Source organism: Pogona vitticeps, chromosome 4 (assembly GCF_051106095.1).
Source record: "Pogona vitticeps strain Pit_001003342236 chromosome 4, PviZW2.1, whole genome shotgun sequence".
In the NCBI taxonomy this organism is placed as follows: Eukaryota; Metazoa; Chordata; class Lepidosauria; order Squamata; family Agamidae; genus Pogona; species Pogona vitticeps.
In genome coordinates, this window is record NC_135786.1 from 68,832,838 (window position 1) to 68,855,542 (window position 22,705).

Below are 22,705 nucleotides of genomic sequence, written 5' to 3' on the forward strand. Positions count from 1 at the left end.
CAGAGCTAAAATAGGCAGGGAAGAAAGTATGAAGGGAATGCACCATATGCACATACATTTATTTTAAAAGTCATTGCAGGTTTTGTTTTAATGAAAGAAAGCCCCTTTATACAACCTATAAGCAGTAATTCCCTATCCTTCTCACTACACTACCTTGTGTGTCCTCTTGCATTCACAGTCATGAACATCTCATTTTACCTCATTCTGGCCTCTTCTAGCACACTGGCTGGTTTCTGTACGGTCTGATTCCGGTTGCGGATTCTGGGGATAGCATTACGTGGAGTCTTTGGAGTTCTTGGCTCAGGCTATAAAGGAAAAGTAGATTTACATACCAATAAACAAGGACTGTATTTTTGCATAGCAAGGAATGCCAACTAACTTGACCACCATCAAAAGCCTTATGCAACAGTTAAAATACAAAAAAGACTTCCAAATATTAAAAAGCTACTTTATGTCCAGAATCCTATTGCTCAGTTACTAGGACATAGGCATGATGGCATAAACTGCAGGGATGAAATGCTATTGGTAAATTGGCTCTTTGTGCACCTCACTGAACACCAACTCACATAGCTGATCAACATGCACCATTCATATCCCTTGTTAACCAGTGGTGTTTTGGCACTGTAATTAATGCCATTTCACTTATGGCAGCCTAACAAACCAACCAAATGCTGGCCATTTTCTTTACTTTTGCATCTTTTCACCAAGTGGCAGCTAAACAGGAAGCATGACTTATGGTTTTTTAAAATGTGGTCTGGCATTATCTGGGCTCTTTCATCACATTGGCAGAAAGTGAAGGTACTCAAGCTGAAAAACCCATTAAACACAACATTACTCATTTTAGAAAGGCCTTTCTTTTCTGTCTAACTTTTAAATTTTAATACCTGATCCGCAGCAAAAAATATACCACTTTTTAGTTGTATTTATTGATGTGGAAGCTTTTTACTATTGCTTTAAGCTGACATTTCAAAATTGGTTATGTCTCTTTTTGTTTGGAAATAATATTTATTTTGTATTTGTTAGGTACACAACTGATTACACTATCTTCTCTCAAACAACTGCCTGTAAGAAAGTCCCAGCAAATTCTGTGGAGTTTATTATCTGAGCAGATATGCACACGTTTTCTCAGCACTCTTTTAAGTGCTACAAAACCTTTTATTGGTTTCTGCAGCAACAAAAATGACTATTCTGAAGTATCTGACAATTAGGCAAAATTTAGATTTCAGCATAGGGTTTGGTGATGAGGAAGAATGGATCTCTGTGTGAAGGTGTGGAGAATAAGAGTGTGCCGTCCGCAGAAGTAAAAGTGGAAAAAGAGGATGAAATAAAGAGTCAACGAGATAGTGGCGAAAGTAAAGAAGAAAAGGGAAAGGAGACAGAAGAGAAAGAGGGGGAGGTGAAGATAGAGGTGTGTTTGGCAGACGAAGAGTGGGAGGAGTCTGAAGTGACAGTTGAAGGGGGGTATAAGAACGAGGAGGGGGTGGTGTGGTTCAGTTCAGTGGTGGAGGCTTATGAGAGGAAGAAGAGGGAGGACAGACAGAGAGCTTTTGAAAGGGTCCGCTACCAGGGGTTGTTAAGAGATTTTCCCCATTTAAAGGAAGGTGGCTTATTGCCCGATCCACCTACTGTAACTGAGACTTTCCTGCGCAAATTAGTCAAGGAGTGGAATGTGATTGTGGCGCCCAGAGAGCTAGAGATTCAGCGTGAACGTGCCTGGATGACAGCTGAGGAGCACGAAGGTCCCGACGAGAGAGGATGGTACCGACACAAGTGCTGTGGGACCATTTGTGCCATGAGGAGTCTCCCTCCTCCTCAGAAGGAGCCGCGGGGATCTTGTGGGATCCGCCGCCTGTAACTCCCTGGGAGTTTGACCAAAGTTTAAATGTTAATGAAAATGGCTTGTTGCCAAGTTTGAAACCGTTGAACCCGTTTAAAGATGTGCAGGTGGGAGAGGAGATGAATAAAAGTTCCAATGTTAATGTTATACGGACTCAGTCTGACTTATTTTCCGCCGAAAACAAGGGGCTGCCTGAAGGAAAGGACCAACTTTCTTGCAGTGGCGCCCAACGTGGGGCAGCCCCTAAGGCGGAGAATGAAGAGGTGAGCGAGCTACGTCGGACTATCCAGCACCAAGCGAAATTACTAGAAAATTTAGCCGAGCAACAAACTTTATTAACAAGGCAGTTATGGCAGTTGAATTCCGGAGAAGAAAGGGTTAAGAATGAGTGGAAAGAGGCAAGGAACCCCTGGGTAGCCAGCCCAACCCCCATACGGATGCAGAAGATGAGTAATACTGATGACCCTGAGGCATATTTACATACTTTTGAAAGAGTAGCCACAGCGGCCGGGTGGCCTAAAGACCAGTGGACATTGATTTTAATTCCATGTTTGACAGGAGTATTACAAGAGGTGATTGACACATTATCTGTACAAGAGGCCACACAGTATGAAATAGTAAAAGGCGCCATTTTACAGACTTTGAACTTAACTGAAGAAGCTTATAGAAAAAAGTTCCGGGAGTTGAGATTCAAATCAGGGATGCATCCGCGCCCAATAAGCCAACGCATGAAGGCCAACGTAATTAGGTGGATCAAACCCGAAGATAAGACAAAGGACGAAATTATTGAGACAATAGTGATGGAACATTTAATTTCAACATTGTCCAATAATATGAGAAGCTGGGTTCAAAGAAATAGGCCGAAGAAGTTAGAAGAGGCGATTCACCTCATAGAGAATTATTGCGCGGCGGAGGAAGGAAGTAAAGAGTACACAGGCGGAAACCCTGACAAGGCACGCCCACCGGACAAGATGGCGACCGGAGGCAGCAACACACCGCGTGGTCCGATGTCTTTCTCCGCGATCGGCAGAGGCAGACCCGCTAACTTCGAGCCGATGCGTCCTAAGCCGACTCGCCCCATCACCTACGATCAGAGGTTGTTCGAGCCCGGCACAGGATTGAAGGAGGGCAAAGATGGCAAGCCCGTGTGCTTCGACTGCGGCCGCCCGGGCCATGTTCGGCGGCAATGCCCCGGGCTGGATTGTTCGTGGGTAGGCCAAAATAATGAACCAGTTAAATTGATGGGGTCTGAAAGAGAAGGTTGGGAGGTGGTGGTTTTGGTTAACGGCCACGAAAAGAGGGCATTAATAGATACTGGATGCAGTAAAACGTTGGTGCGTCAGTTAGAAGGAACCGAAGGGGCGGATGAAGTGTCGGTGAGATGCATCCATGGGGATTCAAAAAAATATGCGACGGTCTGGGCGGACGTGCAGATTGGGAGTGAGTGCCGGAGAATGAAAGTTGGGATAGCCCCGGGACTTTCAAGGGAAATGTTGTTAGGACGTGATTGGGAAGGGGCTAGTGAATTGTTGAACAAGAAGGAGGGTTTGATTGGAGATTGCGAAATAAGCCAAATCAAAACGGATTTTGGGAAAGAAGGTTCTAGGGAACAAACAAGGATGTGGCAACAAGATGACCCTACGTTACAAGAGGTATTAAAGAAAGCACAACCTACAGGGACTATTATTCAGGGACAGGAGGGATTTGAACTGGAAGAGGGATTATTGTATCACGTGAATCGAGAAGGTGAAAAACAACTGGTGGTACCAATGAAATGGAGGAAAGATGTGTTAAAGGTAGCTCATGATGTTCCTACTGCAGGTCATTTGGCTAATGAAAAAATGATAGCTCGAATATCTCAGAGGTTTTGGTGGCCGGGAATGCAAAAAGAAATACAACAATTCTGTAGAACTTGTAAAGAGTGTCAGATGACCCAAATGAAACCTAGACCGGGAGCCCCTTTGGTACCTATGCCCCTTGTAGATCATCCCTTCGACAGAATAGGAATTGACATAGTAGGACCTCTTACAAAGTCTGCAGGAGGGCATACTCATATTCTAGTGTTAATTGATTATGCAACAAGATATCCAGAGGCTATACCTTTGAGGTCAACTACAGCCAAAGTAATCGCAAGAGAGCTAATGCAGGTGTTTACTCGGTTAGGTTTCCCTAAAGAAATATTAACAGACCAAGGGAGTAATTTTATGAGTTTAACATTGAAAGAAATGTGGAAATTATTGGATGTGGATCCAGTACATACTTCTGTTTATCATCCTCAAACAAATGGCTTGGTGGAGCGATTCAATAAGACTCTGAAAGGGATGTTGCAGAAGTTGGTAATAGAAAAACCTCGCAGATGGCACTTATTAGTAGCTCCTCTCATGTTTGCAGTTAGAGAAGTACCACAAACATCCACTGGCTTTTCGCCATTTGAGATGATATATGGGTGGAACCCCCGAGGAATTTTAGATTTAATAAAAGAAAAATGGGAGAGTGGGTCAGACAACTCTCAAATCACAGTAAAACATGTTCTGGAAATGAGAGAACATTTAAAAAAGGTATCTGAAATAGCGAAAGACCATTTAGGACAAGCACAAGCCGGGCAGAAAAGGAGATATGATTTGAGGGTTTCCCCTAGATCCTTCCAAACTGGTCAAAAAGTGTTGTTGTTATTACCCGCCGAAAATGCCAAGTTGTTTGCACGATGGCAAGGTCCATACGAAGTAATTAGACAAGTAGGAAAGGTGGATTATGAAATTAAAACTCCAGATAAGAAAAAGAAGACAGGAATATATCATGTGAACCTTTTAAAGGAATGGCATGAAAGGGAGGTGTTATGGGCTGAAGATATAGAAGAAGATCTAGGGCCTGAATCCTCAGTGTACAGAACAGACCAGGCAGAAATCCCTTTAGGGGATTGTTTGAATCCTCAACAAATGAGACAAATAAGGCAAATTGAGCAAGAATTTAAAGATGTATTTTCTCCCAATCCAGGCATAACCCAAATAGTCGAACATCGTATTAATACCAAGGAAGGAGTAGTTATACGTAGCGGAAGTAGGAGCTGGCCATATCACATGAAAGAAGTAATCAACAAAGAGGTAGAAGAAATGTTAAAGTTAGGAATAATTGAACATTCACACAGCCCGTGGAGAAGCTACCCGGTGGTAGTACCTAAACCAGATGGAAAAATCCGGTTATGTATTGACTTCAGAAAATTAAATGAAGTATCTAAATTTGACGCTTACCCCATGCCCCGCATAGAAGATTTATTAGAGAGACTAGGGGGCGCTATTTACCTCAGTTCACTGGATCTCACTAAAGGTTACTGGCAGATTCCGTTGAGGGCCGAGGACAAGGAGAAAACAGCTTTTGTGACTCCTAAGGGGTTATTTCAATTCCAAAAAATGCCATTTGGATTACATGGAGCTGGAGCTACTTTTCAGCGATTAATGGACAAAGTATTAGAACCAGTAGAGGAATTTGCGGGAGCGTATATTGATGACATTCTTATCTTCAGCCCCACGTGGGAGGAACATATAAGACATATAAAGTTAGTATTGAAAGAATTAAGGAAAGCTGGGCTAACTGTAAACCCTTCTAAATGTAAAATAGCTCAAGAGAAAGTAAAGTTTCTGGGCCACGTAGTATGTAAGGGAGAAATACAACCCTCTGAAGAGAAAATTGACAAATTATCTGATTGGCGTGTACCCAAAACCAAAAAAGAAGTACAACAATTTTTAGGTTTGGCAGGGTATTATAGGCAATTCGTGCCTAATTTTTCGGGAATTGCGGCTCCTTTAACTGATCTTACTAAGAAGAAAATAAAAAAGTATATTAATTGGGGAAGGAAAGAACAAGAAGCGTTTGACAAATTGCGGTCTATTTTAAACGAATTACCAAAGAGGTATGCACCTGACTTTTCCTTGCCATTTATTGTACAAACAGATGCATCAGATAGGGGGATAGGAGCAGTTTTGGCACAAGAAAAACATGGTATCGAATATCCGGTTATGTATTTAAGTAAAAAACTAACACCTAGAGAACAGAAATATGCAACAATTGAAAAAGAAGCCTTAGCGGCCAAATGGGCAATTACAACTTTAAAATATTATTTATTAGGAATGCCTTTTATATTAGTAACTGACCATGCCCCATTACAATGGCTGAACAGAATGAAAGACGCCAACCCACGTTTGACCCGATGGTATTTGAGCTTACAACCTTTTGCATTCCAAGTGAAGTATAAAAAAGGAAGTAGCCATGCTAATGCCGATTATTTTTCACGACAGGGTGAAGGGGATGCGCGCGATGACAACAAGCGGACGGCCCACTCCTCCGGGGGGGCGTGTGAAGGTGTGGAGAATAAGAGTGTGCCGTCCGCAGAAGTAAAAGTGGAAAAAGAGGATGAAATAAAGAGTCAACGAGATAGTGGCGAAAGTAAAGAAGAAAAGGGAAAGGAGACAGAAGAGAAAGAGGGGGAGGTGAAGATAGAGGTGTGTTTGGCAGACGAAGAGTGGGAGGAGTCTGAAGTGACAGTTGAAGGGGGGTATAAGAACGAGGAGGGGGTGGTGTGGTTCAGTTCAGTGGTGGAGGCTTATGAGAGGAAGAAGAGGGAGGACAGACAGAGAGCTTTTGAAAGGGTCCGCTACCAGGGGTTGTTAAGAGATTTTCCCCATTTAAAGGAAGGTGGCTTATTGCCCGATCCACCTACTGTAACTGAGACTTTCCTGCGCAAATTAGTCAAGGAGTGGAATGTGATTGTGGCGCCCAGAGAGCTAGAGATTCAGCGTGAACGTGCCTGGATGACAGCTGAGGAGCACGAAGGTCCCGACGAGAGAGGATGGTACCGACACAAGTGCTGTGGGACCATTTGTGCCATGAGGAGTCTCCCTCCTCCTCAGAAGGAGCCGCGGGGATCTTGTGGGATCCGCCGCCTGTAACTCCCTGGGAGTTTGACCAAAGTTTAAATGTTAATGAAAATGGCTTGTTGCCAAGTTTGAAACCGTTGAACCCGTTTAAAGATGTGCAGGTGGGAGAGGAGATGAATAAAAGTTCCAATGTTAATGTTATACGGACTCAGTCTGACTTATTTTCCGCCGAAAACAAGGGGCTGCCTGAAGGAAAGGACCAACTTTCTTGCACTCTGGAAGGAGCTGTAATGCTTCTTCTACAAGAAACTTTCTCCTTTTGTGGCCCATTTTTCTAGGTTGAGACACGATAAAATGTTGTCTTCATTTTCATCACTAAACAGCTCCCAAGAGTTGCCATCCTTTCTTCCTAAATTGCTGTTAAATACAGTGGTGCCTCGCACAACGAGTGCCTCACACAACGATGAATTCACATAACGATGTCTTTTTCTGATCAATTTGCTGCCTCACACAGCGATGTTTCCTATGGGGGATTTTCACATAACGATGTCCCTTTTCCCTCATTTAAAAGTGTCTTAAACTGTTAGGAAACTGTTTTAAATGCTTGGCATCGATAGTCCAGCTTGTGAAAGGTAGGCAAACTTAATTTGGTCCGTCCAATACATTTCAATGGAGAAAACAAAAAATCAGCAAAAATGAACGAAGACTCAGAACAACACCAAATTAAGTTTGCATACCTTTCACAAGCTGGACTATCGATGCCAAGCATTTAAAACAGGTTTCAAACAGTTTAAGGCACTTTTAAATGAGGGAAAAGAGACATCGGAATGCCATTGAAATGTATTGAGTCGGCTTCAATACATTCCAATATAGGAAAGATTGTTTCACTCAACGATGTTTCCTATGGGGATTTTCACTGAACGATGGCAATCCGTTCCAATTGGAACGGATTAACCGGTTTTCAATGCATTCCTATGGGAAATGGTGCTTCACAGAACGATGTTTTCACACAACGTTGATTTTTTTGGAACCAATTAACATCGTTGTGTGAGGCACCACTGTACTATGTTATATCCCTGTGTACTGAACTACTTTCTCCACAATACATTTCATTTTATGAACACAGAATTGCTCAAATAATTTACTTAAAAACAAAACAGAATAAAGTCTGTGACATGAATCTTACAGTCTTGCACGAGTCTCTGGGCGTTTTTTCTCCAGGTGGTTTCCTCAAGGATCTTCGGGTTGACTTTGTCAGCCTTTTGGGCCTAACAGGCATGGTTACCTCTTTTTCATCCTCACTGTTACTGGACTCAGAACTTCCCGAAGGGGAAAGGAAGTCCTCTTCCTTGCCTTTCACCAGAGCTGTACCTAAAACACTAAGGAGGAAGACAGGGATCCAATATGTCTTGTGTTTTGAACACTGATGCTTTCTAATAACAGTAAGAAGTGCCAGGAAGGTTATACAGGGGATTTAGTATCTAGCAGCCAGATCCAGAATTGACCTAATTAATTTGGTTTTACTTTGTAGAGAGCACAAACAACTTTGGACCAGCTTTCAAAAATCCTTTCTTATCTAACACAGTTGAATATATTTGCAATGATAAGCAGACATATCCACAAAGTAATTATTTAAGCATTTCCACAGCAGAGAAAGCACATGTGGTCGGTGAAGTCCCTCCAGAAAAACTGTTCTTATAAAGAAAATACACTCACCCTAGCTGCTTTGCTATGCGTGTAGCAGTAATTTGTGCACATTTCCTACGTGAGCGTGGAGTTTCCGCTAGGCTCCCAATTGTCAATACCTCTTCTTCACCCAAACTGTTAAAAAAAAACAACCCACAAATGGCAATGTCTTATTTGAACAACAGTCAGCTGCAAACTAATTTTCCATAACTTATTGATTCAACATCTGAATCAATAAGTTATGTAAAACTAAGCTTACTGCTTTATGTAAAACTAAGCTTACTGCCATGGGCAAGTGAGATACAAAAGATGTAAGCAGAGTTTAGGTATGTGGCCAAGGTTCCCTCTAAGGTGCATTGCTCCACGAGTGCTCACGGCTCCTCCTCCACCTCGGTGTATCCACGGTGATTGTTTCCAGTCCCTTTTGGTTCTAGTCACAACAGAACCCCTAGGGGGCTGAAAATTAGAGGAAGCGTTGGCGTCTACTTTGTTTTTCACAAGAAAAACCTTAAGTCCAACAAATCTGAATCAAATGCAGAAAAGCAGTGTATAAAGGCAAACAGAGAACATGTGCTTCTGAGGATTTTGTTTTCAGACTCAGAACTGAACCCTCACACATAAATGCACACCCAGATCTGCTTTACTCCATAATCACTACTGATGACAGAAGTCTAAGGTGAAATGGTTTTTTGGTCACTATTTCTAAGCAACTGTGAACTGAAATCCCTTGTTCATCTACTACAAATTACCCTGAGATCTATTACTAAGATATGAAATGCACACAGTGAAGCCTATGTTTCTTGTTCACACAGACTTTCACAATCAGTCAGGCAAATCACATAAATTGAAAACTAAATTTTGTTTGTTTGTTTATTTACTTATTTATTTACATTTCTATTCCATCCAGCTAGTAGCTAAGCTACTAAATATCCCTATCTGTACTGAATAAATGAAGGTCAACACATTTATTTATATTAGCAGGTAAGCAATATAAAAACTACCAAGGATTAAATATAAAACCTTTCACCAGGGAGAAGGAACTTCACATGGTTTAGTTTACAACCCTCATAATTCTTTAATGTGCCATAGGACTGATGGGATTTATAGGCCAAAATTCTGAAAGGTACCCCACCTGTTTTCTATACTCTGTATTTACCCAAGTGTGATCTAATAAGGATTTCATTACACAAATGAGGTAAAACTAAGCTACGATGATATATTTCTAACATATTCTAAAAGTTCAATTAAAAATGAAACACTCATCCACGTCATCCTTGGATCCTTAAGGTAAGATTACCTACCTTTGCTGATTCTTGGAGTTGCTGTGAAGAATTGTTAATTGTTTCTTTGAATCTTTCAATCCATTAGCTATTTTACAAATCTCATTCTGTTTCACTGTATCACTTGAACTAATAGGAAGGAAAAACAAAAAAATATCTCTAAAAGACTGTGAATGCAATCCTGAGACGCAATATACCAGCAGCAGTGATTTTAGGAAATTAAGGACTTCCCTTTTGTTCTGCTGCCTTCAATAGCTTCTCCACAATAAAAGGGATTTATACAAGAGCTTTGGGACCAAGAAGGGTGGAGGGTTTTTCCCCTGAAAAATCATGGCTAATGATGTCATCAACCATATGCAGAGTAATTTATGGAACAGGATTTCATCCATAGTCTCAGATCCTATTTTGAGAAGTTGTTTCAAGTAAGATGCAGCTTATTTTTGGTATATCATACCAACATAATACAGATGTTTTAAAAATCAGATTGATTTTATATATTTAAAAAGAAACAAATTTTCTAGTATAGTTATTACTTGACCCTATTAACTAATATTTTTAAATGCCATCAATTTGCTTCAGTAAAAGCATAATTACTGTGGTAATGGATTACATAATTACTGTGCATAGATGTAAGGCATCCATCTGGGATCTCTTTCCCCTTGCTTCATCTGAAACTATTTATTAAAATACAGAGAATAAGTACATGTCCCACAAATGGCCACCCCTAAGAGTCTGCCACTTGACTCCCACTTACTCAATAGTAGTGTTTTTTAAAGCCGATCTCCTGGTTTTCCGACTAGACTCTTGGTTCCTCTGGCAAGGAGATGACAGGCTTGTGTCCATTTCATCAGAATGGTCTTCAAGTAGTTTGATGTCTAGAAAGAGATCTCCCTTATCAGCAGCACAAGATATTTTTGAGGGAGAACCTTTATTGCCACTGAATTTCACTTTTCGTTTGAGGGCTGATCGCGTAAAAGGTTCTGTGAAATCACAGTCTAAAAGTTCAATTAAGTCTTGTTCTGCAAATTTACTTGCGGGAGATTTTGTAGGACCTAGAAACCAAAAGTATCAATATAGTAATTTAGGTAATAATCAATTCTCGTGGTAATAGCAAAGCAAAATGTGCTGCTTATATAATGCCCCTGGGCGGTTTACAAGTTAATTATGCAGGCTACACACTGCACCCCTCCCCGTGAGCTGGGTACTCATTTTACTGACCTCAGAAGGATAGAAGGCTGAGTCAACCTTGAGCTGGCTACCTGGGATTGAACCCCAGGTCATGAGCGCAGTTTTGGATGCAGAAAAGCAGTTTAATCACTGTGCCTCGAGGCTCAGTGGTAACTATCAGTACAGTGGTGCCTTGCATAATGAGCACACCGTTTAACGATGAATCCGCATAGCGATGCGGATTTTGCGATCGCTAATGCGATAGCATACCAATGTTTTATCGCATTGCGATGGGGAACAGCTGTTCGGTGGTTCCAAAATGGCCGCCGGAACACCCAAAATGGCCGCCGGAACACCCAAAATGGCCACCGGAACATGGGGAAACATCGCAGAACGGTGAGTTTTGGGTCCATTTGGACCCATTTGGGCTTTTCCGTTCTGTTTAGTGATGTTTCCCCATAGCGAAGGTTAATCCAGAACGGATTAACCTCGCTATGCGGGGCACCACTGTACTGGTAAAAGTCAGTTCTTATTTATTAACAATGTATTTGCGAAGGCTTTCACGGCCGGGATCTAATGGTTGTTGTGGGTTTTTCAGGCTCTTTGGCTGTGTTCTGAGGGTTGTTCTTCCTAACGTTGCGCCAGTCTCTGTGGCCAGCATCTTCAGAGGACAGAGTGCTTCAGAACACGGCCAAAGAGCCCGAAAAACCCACAACAACTATTAACAATTACTTCATATAACAATCAATTCTGAACTACTTTTAAGAGGCGGTCTAACAAAAGGTTAAAAAGAGTTGTGATACAATTTTTCCAACTAGGATGCTTATGAAAACTATCAATATACAGTCTCATTATTGCTGATTGTATGGGAACTGATGAAACAGAGGGAAAACATTCAGTTGCTTCTCCCTCCCCAGCAAAACCTTTCGCTTTTCTATTGGAGGGGGGGTTTCCAGCCACTGGCCTCTTCTGCAAATCGTCTACCCATCTCCCCCAGATATGCAAATTACACAGAACTCATTATTAAGATCCATATACTTTAAAATAACACATGTTCCGTCTAAAAATAGTGAGAAGTACATACAGTACACAAAAAAAGCACACATTTTAGACCTTAGGCAACAATAATCCTCTGGATCTTGTTGGACTGAAATTCACATTAGCCCTAGCCACTACAGTACTGCAGTTCAACAGTATCTGGAATACCATAATTCCCTTCTGTGGTCTAATAGTTAAAGATTCTCAGGTCATCCAATTCACAGTAGTTCTCTCCCCCCCCCCCCCCCGCAAAAGCACAAATGGTAACATGCAGTATGGCAGCAAGACATATTCCTATAATTATTTATTATTCAGAAGCTATTAAGGAGTGCAGATAAAAATATTTTACCATGTGAATTTCTCCATAGAAATTCTTCCAGGATACCTTATGTGGAAGGAAGAAGTATTATATGGAGCAGCTCACTGAAAATTGATACTGATTATCACTATGTTAAGGATCACATCTCCCTTTATGAACCTGCCTGGACGTAATTAGGGGTGCCTTTTTTCCTTGGTCCCACTATCTTCACAGGTGCATTTGGTGGGGACATGGAAGAGGGTCTTCTCTATCACTGCTCTCAGACTCTGGAACACCCTCCCACAGGCCAGGCTGGCCCCATCTTTGCTGTCTTTCTGCAAGTAGACAAAGGTGTTTCTCTTCAGGCAAGCTTCCCCTTAGTGACAGGCTGTCTGTCAGGGTTTTTTAAAATGGATTTTTGTGCCTTGCTTTTAAATGTGTTTTTAGTATTGATTTTTTAAAAATGTCTTTAGTATAACATTTGTCTAATTCTTTAAAAAATATTAATGTACTTCCTTTTTTAGCTTTTAATTATTGTCATTTTAATTACATAAGCTGCCATGGGACCTTTTTAAGGAGAAAACCGGGGAAAAGATATTTTAAACAAACAGGCAAAGAATAGTCATTCACAAAATTGCAGCATGCAATTTTCTTTCAAGAACTATTCATGAATGTTTCCCTCTCTCTTCATTCGTTCTTTAAACAAGTGTTTCTTCTTTAAAGAAAAGCAGGATAAACAAATCATTTATCTGCATCTGGAATTATCAGCTTGTCAGCTCACAATTTTTGGCAGACAATGATCATACATCAAAGTAACCATGAACGTACTGTTTAGCTGTAATTTCTTCTTTGCTCCTGGGGTATGATTGCCCTTGGCTATTCTTTCAGAACGTCTCTGCTTAACCAGTGATGACTTAGAAGCCGTGTGCCTTGATTCTACTTCCAATGTGCTCTTCTGGCTTTTTCTGGCACTGTGAACGAACAGCTCAGGTTCTACTTCCAGAGAGCAAACATTGTGCTTGGGAGTCAGATGATACTCAGTAGCAAAGTTCACATCTGTGCTCTTCATTTTCACAGTGTCCTTCAGTTCTGCCAGTAATCTAGGTGACAGTGGCTTAAACTTTTTTCCATCCCAGGATTTCCTTATAAAGAATATCTGTACATCCTTTGGTATAACAGGCAATAATTCATGTGGAGAGAGTGGAATAACCTAGCAAAACACCAAAAGATTTTCATTCTACATGGCTGGTTCTAATAAAATATCATACATATGGCACAATTTCAATACCTTAGTTTTATCGTACATACAAGTGCTGTACTAAACATCTGTTCTTATTGTTTAAACAATATTAAAGAACTAGGTATGAAAAGACCTTCCATGCATTCCTGTGACCATTCCTTAAACATATCATTCAAAACTGTGCATTTTCCAAACATTGTTATATTCAGCAAACCATAAAATATTCAGCAAACCATAGAATCATGAAAACTGAAATTCCAGTCCCTCAATTAGTAAAGCCCACTTGCAGTTCTCATACTTAATAATAATTATGTGCTATCAAGTCAGTTCTGACTCATGGTGACCCTTTTCAGGGTTTTTAAGGGAGAGAGTACTCAGAAGTGATTTACCATTCCCTTCTTCCGGGGGCATCCTGGGACTGTGCAGCTTGTCCAATGCCACACAGGCTGGCTGTTCTCCCCAGAAACACAGTGAAGAACTGAACTCCTAACCTTTGCCTCTGTAGCCGGACACCTAACTTACTGAGCTCTCTAGCCAGCTCTCATACTATACCCCTATTATTTAACCAACCTTTCTCTAGTCATACATGAATTGACCAAATTTATACATGTACTAATTTATACTGACACCCCCTTCACGGATTGCTGCCTTGTCATGGTGAAGGGGCTTGAGTAATTCAGAGAAGCTATGGGCTATGCCGTGCCGGTACACCCAAGACGGATAGGTCATAGTGGAGAGTTCTGACTAAATGCAATCCACTCAGAGCAGGAACTGGCAAGTCACTCCAGTATATTTGCCAAGAAAACTCCATGGACAGAAACAAAAGGCTAAAAGATACGACACTGGAAGATGAGCCCCTCAGGTCGGAAGGCGCCCAACATGCTACTGAGGAAGAGCGAAAGACAAGGGCAAGTAGCTCCAGAGCTAATGAAGTGGTTGGGCCAAAGCCGAAAGGACACTCAGCTGCGGACACGCGTGGAAGTGAAAGGAAAGTCCGATACTGCAAAGAAAAAGACTGCATAGGAACCTGGAATGTAGGATCTATGAACCATGGTAAGCTGGATGTGGTCAAACAGGAGATGGCAAGAATAAACATTGACACGCTGGGTGTCAGTGAACTAAAATGGATGGGAATGGGCCAGTTCAATTCAGATTATTATCATATCTCCTATTCTGAGCAAGAATCCCGCAGAAGAAATGGAGGAGCCCTCACAGTCAACAAAAGAGTGGGAAAAGCCGTACTAGGATACAATCTCAAAAATGATAGAATGATTTCAGTATGAATCAAAGGCAGACCTTCCAAAATCACAGTAATCCAAGTTTATGCACCAACCACCGATGCTGAAGAGGCTGAAATTGACCAGTTCTATGAAGACTTACAACACCTTCTAAAACTGACACTAAAGAAAGATGTTCTTGTCATTGTAGGGGACTGGAATGCTAAAGTAGGGAGTCAAGAGATAAAAGAAACAACAGGTAAGTTTGGCCTTGGAGTTCAAAACGAAGCAGGGCAAAGGATAATAAAGTTTTGTCAAGAGAACAAGCTGGTCATCACAAACACTCTTTTCCAACAACACAAGAGGCGACTCTACACATGGAAATCACCAGATGGGCAATATCAAAATCAGATTGATTATATTCTCTGCAGCCAAAGATGGAGAAGCTATATCCAGTCAGCAAAAACAAGACCTAGATATGATTGTGGCTCTGATCATCAGCTTCTTATAGCAAAACTCAAGCTCAAACTGAAGAGAGTAGGAAAAACCACTGGGCCACTCAGGTATAATCTAAACCAAATCCCTTATGAATAAACAGTGGAAGTGAAAAACAGATTTTAGGAATGCGATTTGGTGGACAGAGTGCCTGAAGAACTATAGATGGAGGCTCGTAACATTGTACAGGAGGCAGCAACAAAAACCATCCCAAAGAAAAGGAAATGCAAGAAAGCAAAATGGCTGTTCAATGAGGCCTTACAAATAGCAGAGAAGAGAAAGGAAACAAAATTCAAGGGAGATAGGGAAAGTTACAGAAAATGGAATGCAGATTTCCAAAGAATAGCAAGGAGAGACAAGAGGGCCTTCTTAAACGGTGCAAAGAAAGAGAGGACAATAATAGAAAGGGGAAAACCAGAGATCTGTTCAAGAAAACTGGAGATACTAAAGGAACATTTTGTGCAAAGATGAACATGATAAAGGACAAAAATGGTAGAGACCTCACAGAAGCAGAAGACATCCAGAAGAGGTGGCAAGAATACACAGAGAAATTATACCAGAAAGATCTGGATGTCCCGGACAACCCAGATAGTATGGTTGCTGACCTTGAGCCAGATATCCTGGAGAGTGAAGTCAAGTGGGCCTTAGAAAGCATGGCTAGCAACAAGGCCAGTGGAGGTGATGGAATTCCAGTTGGACTGTTTAAAATCTTAAAATATGATGCTGTTCAGCTGCTACACTCAATATGCCAGCAAGTTTGGAAAACTCAGCAGTGGCCAGAAGATTAGAAAAGATCAGTCTACATCCCAATCCCAAAGAAGGGCAGTGCCAAAGAATGCTCCAACTGCCGTACAATTGCACTCATTTCACATGCTAGCAAGGTTATGCTCAAAATCCTACAAGGTAGGCTTCAGCAGTATGTGGGCCGAGAACTCCCAGAAGTCCAAGCTGGATTCCGAAGGGGCAGAGGAACTAGGGACCAAATTGCTAACATGCGCTGGATTATGGAGAAAGCCAGAGAGTTCCAGAAAAACATCTACTTCTGCTTCATTGACTAGGCAAAAGCCTTTGACTGTGTGGACCACAGCAAACTATGGCAAGTCCTTAAAGAAATGGGAGTGCCTGACCACCTTATCCATCTCTTGAGAAATCTATATGTGGGACAGGAAGCAACAGTTAGAACTGGTTATGGAACAACTGATTGGTTCAAAATTGGGAAAGGAGTACAATAAGGCTGTATATTGTCTCCCTGCTTATTCAACTTATATGCAGAATACATCATGTGAAATGCAGGATTGGGGGAATCCCAAGGCGGAATTAAGATTGCCGGAAGAAATAGCAACAACCTCAGATATGCAGAAGATACCACTCTGATGGCAGAAAGTGAGGAGGAATTAAAGAACCTCTTAATGAGGGTCAAAGAAGAGAGTGCAAAAATGGTCTGAAGCTCAACATTAAAAAAAAAAAAAACTAAGATCATGGCCACTGGTCCCATCACCTCCTGGCAAATAGAATGGAAAGATATGGAGGCAGTGACAGATTTGACTTTCTTGGGATCCATGATCACTCCAGATGGTGACAGCAGCCCTGAAATTAAAAGACGCCTGCTTCTTGGGAGGAAAGCAATGACAAACCTAGACAGCATCTTAAAAAGCAGAGACATCACCATGCTGACAAACGTCCCTATAGTTAAAGCTATGGTTTTTCCAGTAGTGATATATAGAAGTGAGAGCTGGACCATAAAGAAGGCTGACCACCGAAGAATTGATGCTTTTGAATTGTGGTGCTGGAGGAGACTCTTGAGAGTCCCCTGGACTGCAAAGAGAACAAACCTATCAATTCTAAAGGAAATCAACCCTGAGTGCTCACTGGAAGGACAGATCCTGAAGCTGAGGCTCCAATACTTTGGCTATCTGATGAGAAGAGAAGACTCCTTGGAAAAGACCTTGATGTTGGGAAAGTGTAAAGACAAGAGGAGAAGGGGACGACAGAGGACCAGATGGTTGGACTGTGTCACCGAAGCTACCAGCATGAACTTCACCAAACTCCGGGAGGCAGTGGAAGGCAGGAGGGCCTGGCGTGCTCTGGTCCATGGGGTCACGAAGTCAGACACGACTTAACTAAACAAAATAGCTGACACAAGGTCGAAATCCTACAGTGGCACAATGTAATGTCTGTCAACCTTGGTGGCAAACTGCTGTTAATATGTTAGCATAGGCCTTTGTTGTTCTACTGAGCAACAGTGAACACCTACACTAACTTCTTAACTTGTGATTACTCAGCACAGAGATTTACACTGGCAGATGCAAGTGACAGGATTCTGGTCAATGCATAAATGTTGTTGCAGGCAGGGTCTTAAAACAGGCATTCACTTCAAAGTGAAAAGCTTTTTCCAAGATGGTGCCTGTTAATTGCTCTTCTTTATATTAAATGTACAGTAAAAGAAATCTGCTGTCCTATTTAAATTAATCAGGCTTCCTCAGCTGAGTGTCCTCACAATGTTTAGACTACAATGCTCAACATTCTCAACCAGCAGAGCACTGGTGGGAGTTGTCATCTAACACAGTGGTTCTTAACCTTTGTTACTCGGATGTTTTTGAACTGCAACTCCCAGAAACCCCAGCCAGCACAGTTGGTGGTGAAGGCTTCTGGGAGTTGCAGTCCAAAACTCCTGAGTAACCCAAGGTTAAGAACCAGTGATCTAACACAACTGGAGAACACAGAGTTGGGGAAGGCTAATCTAAAACAAACTGGCTCAAAATTGCTCCCCTGTGTCCTTAACTGCCTTTGATAAAACAATGTATACAACATATACTTATAAATGAACTGTCATAGTTTAAATGTAAGGATATCACTAGCTCTAAGGTTGCATTTTAGTGGTGGTGCAACAAAGACAAGCCTAAAGACCTGAAGACCAAATGGTACTTTAACCACTGCAAAATGGGATAAGGGCCTCTCTCCTAGTTACTAAGGAAGCCCAAACTGTAGAACCAGCATGATAAAGATATTCTAACTTTTGGACTGCTTGAATTGTTTCTAAGGATATTTTACTCCATGTTCTGATCAGTCTTTAAATCTCCCTATGAAGCAATGACATGCTGCTACAAGAGACACGAGTGTTTCCTTCTACAATACAGTGGTGCCTCGCTTAACGATTGCCTCACTTAACGAGGAAATCGCTATACAATTAGGTTTTTTGTGATCACAAAACGATGATTTAAATGGGTTTTTTCCGCTTTGCGATGATCGGTCCCTTGCTTCGGGAAGCAATTTTCGCTTTACAATGATCAGCAAACAGCTGATTATCGGGTTTCAAAATGGCCACCGGCTGAAGAAAATGCTCCCCCTGCTGTTTTTAGGAAGGTTTTTTCGCTTAATAGACACCAGAAAATGGCCGCCGTATGGAGGATCTTCACTGGACGAGCAGGTATTCAGCCCACTGGAACGCACTGAACAGTTTTCAATGCATTTCAATGGGATTTTTAATTTCGTTTGATGACGTTTTCGCTCTACAGCAATTTCGCTGGAACGAATTAACATTGTCAAGCAAGGCACCACTGTACTGAAACGACTGGTAAGTCAAGATACAAGGACAATGTAATGGTACAACTGAAACAAAAAGTTTTTAAACCCACTCCTATGGGGCTGCTACATCCAAGTAGCAACATACAATTATCAAGGAACATAACATGAATTAATGATATTCAGCTTATTTCAGGGAAGAGCAACTGCGGTGGTGCATCTTGTATTTACTATTGCAGACCAATGCAGAACTTTCAAACTGACCTTGGAGATGAAGATATTTGGTTAATATCTTTCAAATATGAACGATCACAGAAATACAAAGAACTTCACTCTTTCCACCAACTGATAAATACTCAATATACGCACCGGGACAGTACAAATAATAGATGTAACAAGTATGGTGGTATCCTGTTCAATATTTTCATTCTGAAATATTTCATTAGAATCCTCTTGTCCAAGAGACAGCCTTTGACTGAGAGGTATATCTGCAATACGAGAGAACAACTCCACAGCTGCATACTTTTCCTGGGCACCTAGGATAATAAAGACAAAAGTAGCTGAGGTATTCTCGAAGGCTTTCACGATGGTTGTTTTTCAGGCTGTTTGGCCATGTTCTAGAGGTTTTTCTTCCTAATGTTTTGCCAGTCTCTGTGGCCGGCATCTTCAGAGGATAGGAGTTAGAACTCTGTCTGTGTTCTGATGTAGCGTGTGGAATAGTTGAGTATCCCAATAGGAGGTCAGGTTTGCATATGAGGATGACATCTAAGAAAGGGAGTTGGCCCTATATTTCTTTTTCCATGGTGAATTGTGTATTTGAATGGATGCTATTGAGATGGTTTAGGGACATAAGGTCTACAGAAAATACACCACACAGACCAGAACCTACACAAAAACGCCAACCACCACCCATGACAAAAAAGAAGCATAATCAAAACGCTGGTAGACCATGCAAATTGGAACTTCACAGTTCCAATTTGCATGATCAACAACCATTGTAACTGAGGTACTTCAGCATTATAGTGGGTTTTTTTCTGCTTCATTAAATCTGCATGAGGGCTAATGCAGTTGTTTTCAAGCCTTCTACTCTCAAAGAAACCTTCCCTTATCAATCAGTTTGACAAGGTAATGTTATACATTTGCCAAAGTATTGCAGAGAATTTTGAGACATTTTCTTGAAGTACAGTGTGAACTAAGATTTAAGTGAACTAAGAGCATAGGACTGGACACATCCCAAACTACCATTCATTACAACACAAGGGTAGTAGTTGTAAGAAGTCTGTCTTTTGTTTTATGGTTGCCCACCATTAACAGTGTTCTCACTGAAGAACATCTGAATAAATAGCAAGATTGTTCCTCAGGTTTTTCACCCCCACATCTTGAGCACCGATATAAGTTTATCCTGTCTTCTTGAGATGGGTCTTCTGGCAAAAGCTGGAATGATTGGGTGGAGAAATAAAACAAGATCCCTGTGATGTACTCAACTTGTGCATCAAGTGAGAAGACTGCTCAGACTGCAGTTCCAAACCCTGAAAGTTTCATCTTAAAAAATGAAGTCTCCTTATATCTACATTTAAAATTAAACCCAGCATTTTTGGATTGCCTTTGGAACTAGTACGAAACATAGAAAATAAATATTCCAAACCTTAAACATATGAAATAGAATTATAATATGCAGAAATTCTTAGTCAAGTTCTCTCCTTTCCCTTATTATAATTCTATCTTGTAGTGAGGGAAGTAAGCAGTTACAAAGGACATGAACATACGTACAAAAAACATGGTGAATATTTACTAAGCTAGAATGTTTTAGATCAAGCCCAAGTATTCCACTGATAGAATGGGCTTCATCAGCAGGACCAGGAGAAAGACAAATTCTGTATTGACCCTACAGTCCTTCATGTACCTTCCACATATACTCCAAATAGCTAGAAAACTCTTTAGAGCAGGTGTGGGAGTAGTACAAGAAAGAAAAAGCCTTATTCTATTAGATGGCTGGTTGTATGACACTGGGTTTATGCCATGGAATTAACTGCTGCATCGTTTCTACTCTTCTATTTCATTTCTCCTAAAATACTGTTTTATAGCACTAAGCTTAATTATTTTTGAACTAATAATGGTTAAATTTTTCTGTGCATTAAATGATTTTTTTAACCAACTTTTTTTTACAAATTAAAACTCCAAAGCGGTGAGTTATCCTGACTAACAAGGGAGAAAATTGCTCTGCAGTGAACAAAAATAGACTTACCATCTTCATATAGTTTTTTAAGTCTTGCCACAAACTGCTGACCCACTTCCTCAGTCTCTATTAAAATAAATTCTTTAAGGAAGATATTGATTTCAGGTAGGTTTTTTCTCTCTTGAATCTTTACTCCCCTACAAAATGAGGGACAGAAACATGTTGTTCATTCTTAATAGTTAGAATATACCATTGAAATTAACAGCCTTGATCTCCATTTGCTTCTGACTCTCATCTGTCTGCAACTATTATTCTTTCAGTCCCACAACCTTTAGTTTTCAGGTCCATCAAACTATTCTATTTCTTCTTCTTTATTGCTCCTTTCCTTTAAACTCTCTCCAAGAACTTCTGTATGGCCCTGTCTCAGTTTCTTCCATCAAATTTCTGTTCAGCTAATTTTCAGACATAGCCAAGCTACTGTTTTAGTACGAGCAAACAAAAAAGACCAACTCGTGTTATTTCATGTTACATTACTGTAAGGGTGATGACATCACCAGCATGGGAAGATTTTTTAAATAGAGTTCCTACTTCTGTCCCAAGACTTGTCCAGCTTGCGTGTATTCTGTCTGATTGTATGCAAACTGTGGGAGCTCTAGGAGTGAAGAAAGAAGGCTTTAATTACTGAAAATCTTCATCTGCTTGTACTTCACCTGGCAGGGAAAATTTTCAATAAAGAATTCCTTCTTGTGTCCTGATGTTCTGACAGTTAACACACAATGGGACTGATTACTGTATATGTGAGCCAGTAAAGTTGCAGGACAGAACTAGAAACACTTTAATTGCCAAAAATCAATTTCCTGCAAGTGAAGTCACCACACTTATATAGATATAATTCAACCCACAGGATTTTGCTCAGAAGGTCCTGTGGTAACTTAGAAGACCAACAGATTTTTTTTCACATTAACTTTCACCTGTTATCATCCATTTGGTCATATGCATAGGATGTAATATTTGACCCTGAGCTTTCTACACAGTCAACATGGTTGTGGGTAGGAGATCAGAGTGAAATGGACCACTACCACAAAGACTACACATAGAAGTCTGAGACTCAAATAGTATATTCCATGCAACTGGAGAAGTGTTTTGTAATCCATGAAAGTACATGTTCAAATAAATCAATGAGTCTGAAAGCTGCAGGACATTTTTCTGTTTAACGGGTTAAAAAAATACTTTTCTGTGAGACCCAGCCCATACCTCCTACAGAAACTAAGCAACATATGAACAACTGAACAGAACCTATTTTCTTCCTGTTAATCCTCACTCTCATTTTCTCTATTACCACTGCATACCAATTTTAAAACTGCAGGCCAAGCTATTATGTGTTATGTGCTCTCAAGTCAGAACCGACTTATAGCGACTTATAGCAACCGTAACAGGGCTTTCAAGATAAGTGAGATATTTAAGGAGCTGTTTTACCAGTTCCACCACAATGCCATGAATTTCCCTTGCAGAACAGAGATCTGGTATCCAGAGTCTGCCACTCTATACACCACACTGGGTATCCAAGCCAGATACACACCTATAATAAGAAATTTGTGACTGTTTATCAGTATGGATGTTTTTTCCAATCCATGAGTAGCTGCTTTCCTTCCGTTCTTCTCTGTTCATGATTCCTCTGTCTATAAAAGTAAAAATATTATATTTTGCATGTATGTGTGCACACACGTTGCTGCCACAAACCCAAGCAATCTTTATTCATAGATTCTGCACTACTTCCATTTCCCGCCCCCCCCCCACGTCCACCTCGTTGCTGATAAAGTGAACCAGCAGCTCGAGAAAGTAGAGCATGAAGGAGTCACAAGTTCGTAGGCGGCTCCC

At 40.9% G+C, this 22,705-nt stretch overlaps 1 protein-coding gene across 3 annotated transcripts in view; it reads right to left on the reverse strand.

The window, feature by feature from the left end:
- ORC1 (origin recognition complex subunit 1) overlaps positions 1 to 22,705 on the reverse strand; it is a 34,650-nt gene that overhangs the window by 11,600 nt on the left and 345 nt on the right. Inside the window, exons 2-10 of one of the 3 annotated variants that reach the window (XM_072997626.2) lie at positions 22,407 to 22,506; positions 20,897 to 21,024; positions 19,021 to 19,187; positions 13,006 to 13,387; positions 10,429 to 10,549; positions 9,696 to 9,803; positions 8,425 to 8,529; positions 7,895 to 8,087; positions 199 to 305 (exon numbers count right to left, since the gene is read on the reverse strand). In XM_072997626.2, the coding sequence (XP_072853727.2) occupies positions 199 to 305; positions 7,895 to 8,087; positions 8,425 to 8,529; positions 9,696 to 9,803; positions 10,429 to 10,549; positions 13,006 to 13,387; positions 19,021 to 19,187; positions 20,897 to 21,024; positions 22,407 to 22,495 (1,400 nt within the window). In that variant the 5' untranslated portion in view covers positions 22,496 to 22,506. Of the gene's footprint in view, positions 1 to 198; positions 306 to 7,894; positions 8,088 to 8,424; positions 8,530 to 9,695; positions 9,804 to 10,428; positions 10,727 to 13,005; positions 13,388 to 19,020; positions 19,188 to 20,896; positions 21,025 to 22,406; positions 22,507 to 22,705 lie in introns of all 3 variants that reach the window. The other 2 variants (XM_020788120.3, XM_072997625.2) reach the window with 2 other exon arrangements.